The sequence below is a fragment of the Limulus polyphemus genome, unplaced genomic scaffold (genome assembly GCF_000517525.1).
Source record: "Limulus polyphemus unplaced genomic scaffold, Limulus_polyphemus-2.1.2 Scaffold7344, whole genome shotgun sequence".
Taxonomy (NCBI): Eukaryota; Metazoa; Arthropoda; class Merostomata; order Xiphosura; family Limulidae; genus Limulus; species Limulus polyphemus.
Window position 1 is genome coordinate 15,820 of NW_013672954.1, and position 7,969 is coordinate 23,788.

The 7,969-nt window shown below is 32.7% G+C and overlaps 1 protein-coding gene across 1 annotated transcript in view; it reads right to left on the reverse strand.

Moving 5' to 3' along the window:
• The window catches only part of LOC106474548, a gene marked incomplete at its 3' end in the record, with an annotated part of 37,658 nt that overhangs the window by 15,250 nt on the left and 14,439 nt on the right, over window positions 1-7,969 (reverse strand). Inside the window, exons 3-5 of the mRNA XM_022402872.1 lie at window positions 3,574-6,006; window positions 2,092-2,259; window positions 1,047-1,135 (exon numbers count right to left, since the gene is read on the reverse strand). Coding sequence (XP_022258580.1) covers window positions 1,047-1,135; window positions 2,092-2,259; window positions 3,574-6,006 — 2,690 coding nt within the window. The remainder of the gene's footprint in view (window positions 1-1,046; window positions 1,136-2,091; window positions 2,260-3,573; window positions 6,007-7,969) is intronic.

Here is a 7,969-nt window from a genome sequence, read left to right on the forward strand (position 1 = left end):
TGGGAAATGCGTGTCAATGGCTCGTACAAGTGTATTCAGGGAAAGACATTCGGAAATATTGACAATAAAGCCACCATACTGTCCCATACGGGCATGCTTTCAACACAGATACTGGCTGTTTGCACCCATTTCATTAAACTGCTGAGGATGTTTGCCTTATCTACATTTAAGCCTAAAACTGTTGCTATTGGGGAGTGATTTTGGTAGTTATTGGTGTGAAATGCTTCATTTGGTATTTTCTGCACTTTACAATTGACATTTTTGGTGTATGATGGCTACCTTGAATAACCTCCGATAATTTCATGGGTAAGCCCACCATACTCATTCCACCACATTAACACTTCTTTACATACACCTCTCCACTTACGAATTACCTGCCTGTAAATGGAACTCGGTATCACCTGGTACGTAACTTAGATTGTAAAATGTTATTTGAAAGGCTCACAAGATGAATTTTCAGTAATACTTACAGTTGATAAATTTTGCACTAACTCAGTGAACATTTTTCAAATTAAACAAAAATTCTACTCAAAGACAATAACATTTGTTACGTCTTCACTTTTAATACAGGTGAAACTGCCAAATAAGAGTTAAGTTTCTTAATATTATATTGTGCAAAAAGTCTGTTCAAGAAGTTTATCATTCTTTTACAAGCTCAATATTAATCATGTAAACACACTGAACACTATGTTATGCAGCTAAAAAAATAATATTTTGACATTGTGATGACATCATAAAAATTGAAGGCCAATGAAACTTGCATTGTAACCAAACAACATAATCAATATTGAAATTAGTCATTGACATGATGTACTAAAAAGAACATGAAAAGCTAAAATAATGCTTCTCGTTTACTAAATTATGAACATTTTTGGTTTAGAAGAGTCCTTCATCTTAAATAATAAACACACGAAATGAAACAGTTCCTCCCTGAACCTCTCTAAATTTTATATGGTCATTTGTGATCGAACCCTCTTCGATAAAACTTCCAGAAAATACTGACAAGTTCACAGCAAGTAGAAAAGTGTATTATGATATTCACTTACCACAATCTCCACACGAGGCAAGAGTCCAGGACCTGCATCACCAGCAGGACTTGGGACAACAACCGCTGAACCGATGGTGCCACGAAAAGCTATAATTACACCAAACATTAAGTAAAGGTACTTTGGTTAAATTAATAATAGTTGAATCATAGTTACCATAGTTATTCACCAGACTTATTAATTGATTACGTTCAACTAATTATTTTTCATATACGATATGGAGATGTGAAATTACAAAAAAAAACTGTGATAATTAGAACAATAATTTTGATTAGTCGATTATTTTCATGAGCCACGTCACTATTTGGTTATGTTGAACATTCTTGAATTTATGAAAAATAACAATGAGAAACCATAAAGGCAGTATTGCGATTACTTGGATAGTTTGAACAATCAGAAACACTAATAGGTTAGTTTATTATTTTGTTGACACTAATTGGTTTAATCATAATTTCAATTAATTGATTATTTTACATGACACCAATCGATCTAATCAATGCTCATAGGTACTTATTTATATCAATTAATTAATTAAGTTAATTGATCAGCTTTAAACAAGACATCTGAAATAATTTCTTGATGATTTCCACATCAGATTACACTTTCTTGTGGTTTACTTCAGTCCAAATGCAATTTATAATTTTTCAAGATAATTTCCATACAAAGTCACATTTTAGATACTTAAATGATACTGAATTAAGATTACTATCAAAATACTGTAATTAATCAAAAAATAAAATCATGTTCTAGATATGTTAAAGATTATAATTTTCTTTCCCATAAAGTTACTGATGAAAGATTTTGTCTACTAATAAATATAAAACTGGACTAGAGATTAATGTTTCTTGAAACGCCCAACTTCAATTTTTAGTGTTTCTTTAATAATAATAATAAAAAAATGTGACTTACACGTGAAGTAAAAAATTTATCATATTTGTTAATTTTTTATCTCTCATTTATATAAAAAAAATGATGTGTGTAATAAAGCATATAATCTAAAGATAGTGAGTGGCATCTTTGGCTAACAATGCAGCTTTCATGGTACCTTTCTTGGCCTTCTTCTGTCCAAATACGTCCGAACCTGTGGAGACGGACGACGACACGCTCAAGGAGTCCATGTCAACGTGGTCATCTAACAAATGCCGTTTTACTCTCTGTCTACTTTTCACACTTGATGCTATACTTGAAGTAAAAGATTTTGTATCCATTGGGACTGTAAAATCAAAGAATGAAATAGATTAAAAAAAAAAGATTTTAACGGGCTCACATGCTTTACCTTTTACCATCTGGTAAACAAGTGTTCATTTCTCAATTTGTCTCAGTCAAACTAAACGATTTTTTTCTTCTTTCTTTAATTTTAGTTAATATAATTTTTGATATTTTTACATATAATCTACAATGATATAACAATGCTCCCCAAGGGTTTAGGCTGAGAACTTGATGGTTTTAGAATAAAGAAAGTTAAATGTGTAATTTGATTTCAGGAAAAAAAAAACACCCTGAATTTTAGGATATAATAAACATTATAAATACATTTGATAAAGAATAAATTAAAAATCGTTAAGCCACATATAAGAACCCCCCCCCCAAAAAAAACAACACAAAACTCCATACAGATGTACAGTGTTTTGAAGTAATCTTATATTTATAGAGAATTTCAAGAGTATGGAGCACTGATGCTAATAATTTAATCTAATGAATCATTCAGGCCAGGCAACCTGTTTAAAATAGTAAAACATAAATGTGATGCCAAATCTCAGTGATAAATGGTACATTGAATGATAAATTTGACTTCACATTTAAACTCCATACAAGTTTCACATCATTTCACACCTCACACGTGCTTCACATTTAAATGCCAGACAGATTTCACACTGCTTCACACCTCACATGTGCTTCACATTTAAATGCCAGACAGATTTCACACTGCTTCACACCTCACATGTGCTTTACATTTAAATGCCATACAGATTTCACACTGCTTCACACCTCACATGTGCTTCACATTTAAATGCCAGACAGATTTCACACTGCTTCACACCTCACGAGTCTCACAGTTAAACTCCATACAATTTTCACATTGTTTCATGCCTTACATTTAAACAAAGGATACATTTTAAACTTTGACAAAAAGAACATGAATAATTTTTTTAAAAACAAGAACGGGAAACAAGTGCTAACTATTTAATAGCCTGACAGCTAGCTGTCCAAAATACCATTTTTTTCTGCCCTCAAACAACATAAAATGGCACTTGTGCTAACTTGATAAAGTTATCAAGTTATTACCGGCCAATTCACGCCATTAACTGCAGCCGAAGTGTAGTAACTTAGCTTTGGAGGAAAAATAAAACTGGCAATTTCTGAGTTCACCAATCGACTACCACTCTTATCTCATCAAACTAACACAGGTGGCACTGTCTACATCAGAAAAAAAAGTTTTAATAAGCAAAAACTATTCAACAAATAATTAAACTAAAATAATGAATAACAAAATGTCATCAAAAATAAACAAAGTTTCAAAACATACCATAAGAACCATTTTCAATGGTTTCAGAAGTTGCCATCAAATTCTCATCAGAAGCTTCCTTCATTATGGAAACTTCTTCAGCCTTTTTAACGTTCTTATCAACCACTACGTCTGAAGGTTCAGGAACAGCTGGTTCTTCTGTTGGTAGGACAGCAGCATCTTCTTTAGTGTCAGCATTGGTAGGAATGGAGTCTTCGTTGTCCACTTCCATTTCTTCAACTCTTTCTACTTCATGACAGCGTGAAGTAACAGGACTGCACGGTCTATCTGAAACCTCCATTTGCTCATTTTTACTAGTTTCACCTACATGCTGATGTTGGATTTTACTGTCTATCAAGTTGTCTTCAGTGTCTTGTTTTTCTAGAGAGTCTCCTAAACTCAACCCTTCAGGTTTTTGTTCACTTTGAAAAACGGGTGTTTCTGTTTTAACATAATCACGATTCTCATTTGTGGGTATCTCAGCACTCTTTCTTCCAGATGACAAACGACTGTAATCAGATTCATCATCTTGAAAAGATAGTTCTGATGAAGTTCTAAGTTCTTCACTTCCTCTACTACTTTCTTCTTCCGAATCAATATAGCTACCTGTTGTTTCTGTACCAGCTATGCTAGAAGCATCATCCTTATGTTGGGAAAATTCACCTAATCTCTCTTTGCTTTTCTTTTTTCTTTTACTCAAGTACAAGTCATAGGTAGCTCCCTTGAAATGCCTCGATTTTTTTTTCTTCTTCCCAGTTATTGCTTTCAAAACTGTTTGTTGTCTTGTTAATACAGCATTCTGTAAAACTCCAAGAGTTGAAGGAACCGGTGAGGAAGTTGGCGGAACTGGTGATTTTGGAGTTGAAGAAATTGGACAAGTTTTTCTAGCTTTAATTGGTTGTCTGGCTTGGGGTGAACTGAGGGATTCTATTCTACTTCTGTCTGCACAACTCTCATCAGGATGATCTTCACTAGTGTGTTCTTCTTCTTTTGAGTTACCAGAAGTTCTCTGTTCATTTTCGGCATGAGGAGTCTCCCCAGTATTTACAGTTTTTTCCACAGTTTCAGCAACCTTGTCTTTTGTCTCATTTTTTACTTTTGAGTCACTTTTTTCTAAAGACTCACTTAAGTGGGTTGAGGAATGATCACTGCTTTCGGATCTGGTTTCTGACTGGGAATCAATTTTGGTTCTTAATACTTGGCTGATTGAAGTTTTCATGAATGAATTAAGGATATTTTTTAAACCAGCCATTTTAGAGAGGGGTAGACTAGCTGATATAGGTCTCTTATCATGAGGCGCTTGCCGAATCATTGCCGCTGGGCTTGTAGTCTCCCTGCTAACAGCCAACTTTAAAAGTGCTTGATTCTGCATAGGATCCCCTTTAGAGGGTGCACTCATTTTAGCTCTACCCTCTTGTTTTAACTTAGTAAAAATATTAGTCACTGGTGCCTTTGGTGAATTTTTACAGGAATCTCCTTTTTCACAGGATGATTTAATATGTTCTTTCTGTAATTCAGAGGTAGATTTCTTTACATTACTTACACTGTCTTTCATTGGGACACCGCTAATATGGCTGAATGTTTTTTCACTTAACATTTTCTCTTTACTAATAGAACCACCCATTCCACCTAAACTCTTTTTTGATGTTTTGGGAAGATCATCAAAACAAGTTTTTTCTTTGCTCAGTCCAGGAGAAACTTTCTTTTCTACAGATGGGTTCATTTCTTGTAATTTTAATGTACTATTGGAAAGTATATCAAAATCAGCTTTTAGTTTAACTTCAGAACTGGCAGAAGACTTGCAAGATTTATCTTTAATTTTCAATATTTTCTGTTTAGCTATTTGATCTTTCTCGCTGAAAGAGCTTTGGTCTACAACAGAACGTTGGTTCTGTTGTTCCCTGTCATTATGTTTTTGTGTCTCCGGTTTTTCAGTCACACAACATTCAGACTTTTTAGTTTTATGAGTCAGAAATCTCTCTTTGGATTCAGAAACTTTATTTTCTGAACTTTCTAGAAAAATTCCCAAATTTCCACTAGTACCAGCCTCAGTGTTTGCAACTGGAATATTCTCTGAAGATTCCACAACAACTGTAGATAATTTACATTTCGATTTCTGAGGTGCTTGTTTTTCAGATGAATCTCTCTGTTCACTGGTTGACTCCAAGTTTGTTTCGAGCTTCTCAACTTCTGTTTTGGGTTCTGAAGTATAGTAGTAAGATACAAATCTTTTATTTTTCAATATCTTTCCTCTTGAAGGACCACTATTAAAAGTTGAACTAGTCTGTGGTGAGAAATAATTTCTGTGTTTTGGATCTGGTTGGCCTATATATTCTTGCTGTCTTAAACGATTCCTTGAGTCCAAGTTAAATCTACGTTGATCTCTAGGTAGAGGTCTATGCCAATATTTTTGTGAAAATCTTTCTTGAAAAGGATTCCATCCTCTATATGAACCTGCATTAACAATATTTACAATTCATTATTGATTCTTTCAAAACATAAATTAATTAACAAATTCATTTACTTTATTTTAAACTACTTTAGTTACTATTACAAAATGAACAAATATAAGTGTGAGTTCAGCACATTCCAGCAAGTCGAAAAACAGAAAAGTCAAATTACTACAATTCCACACTAAATACAACTTAATAAAAACTAATGACCATTAAAAAATATCCTAATGTTAAAGAATAAACAGCATGCAATACATCAAGGCTTTAACAAAAATTTGCAACATAAATTTTTGAAGCAACACGCTCCTCTTCATTATTATCAGTACATCATGTCATATATTGCCGAGATTTATCTAAAATACAGGCATGAATAGAGCAACCAATCACTGAACCTTAGCCAATAGAAAATTAAAATTAGTTTAAATACAATTTTTTTAAAGTGAACAAACCTATATCACACAAAGTTAATTTCACAAAAAATTCCACTTGTATAACCAAAACGGTCCTGAAACCATAAAATACCCTTTTATAAATCTACGACACTTTTAAGTTACTTTTTTAATTTGCCATATTTCAATTAAGCTAATTCATAACGATGACACACACAACATTACTCATAATGCAAAAATTACATAAAGACAAATGTATAATCACAGGATTAAAATATAATTGTACTTCTGTGAAGCATCATAGCTCCAGAAATTATACCCAAGGAACTTTACAGTCAACCCCTAAATAATAACAGCAGGTTAATGAACCTACTAAGAAGTTACTGCAAAAAACAACAACAAAAAACTGATGGTAACAAGAAGTGTGAGATTAGGTATTTATCTCCAGAAATACATGTACATTAACTAGGATTCTAATCGTCACTGGATTAAAATTACTTAAGAATATTACAGCAGTTATATTTAATCTTGTCTATTAATTATCAAATTTTCTTGATTTATTTCTTTATTAAATGTAATTTACATGTGTATATAGTGTACACTCAACTCTCATATTTGCTAGGACTTGAAAGTCACTAAGGATGTATTAAAAAACAACATAAAAACTTGTAATAAGTCCTTTCTCTTAGCCTGACAGCTGTTTTTTGTTGATTTTTATGCATTTAAATATTAAGAAACAAAATTAAATTTTAGACACAAAGCATTAAGTGATTTTTACGTGTTACAGTAGCCAATGTTATCCAAAACTGGTGTCACTGAATTGATCTTACACAACTCTAGAATACTTGAAATAAATGTTTTCACAGTTTGTAATGAGATCAACTATTATAAACACAAACTCGACATTTAATTTTCGAGATACACGCAAAAGTCCAACTGTGTCTGACCAACATAAAAATCACTATTTCCAAGTCTAATTTCCTGATTATATCTGGAAAAGGATAAATCGTAGTTGAGTAAATAATGTAGTGAGATACATCTTAGAGTGAGCCACTCAGTAGTGAAAAGGGAGCTTATGCACAAATTAAGAAGAAACCACCCACTGAAGACACTCGGGCTTTTTCAAAAAGTGCTTATTTTAACTGATGAACTAAGAAATTAGTATCCTTCTCCTTCCTCATCCATGATAATTCAAAAAATTTCAAAGGTTTTCAAATGGAAATTTAACTATATATAGTCTTATCAGTATAAGGAGTTAAGTGTAAATTAAAAAACTACCAAGACAGGCATGGTAATAGCACTGGTATGATCAACTGACACAGATGGGATGAAACACAATTGACATAGAGGCCTGTGTTTGCCGTACCATATTATCAAAACACGTGTTCTACGAGCTGAAAAAATACATATCCTCTCTACTACATAAAAGTCTGACAGAAAGATGATGACTAAAGTTTAAACAAATCTAGTAACGGAGAAGAAACTGAGTAAAAACCATTCAAGCACTAGTTAAAAACAGTACAAAACAGCAAAGGGAAAAGTTCAGAGTTAAAAAAAAAAAAGAAAGACCTATCT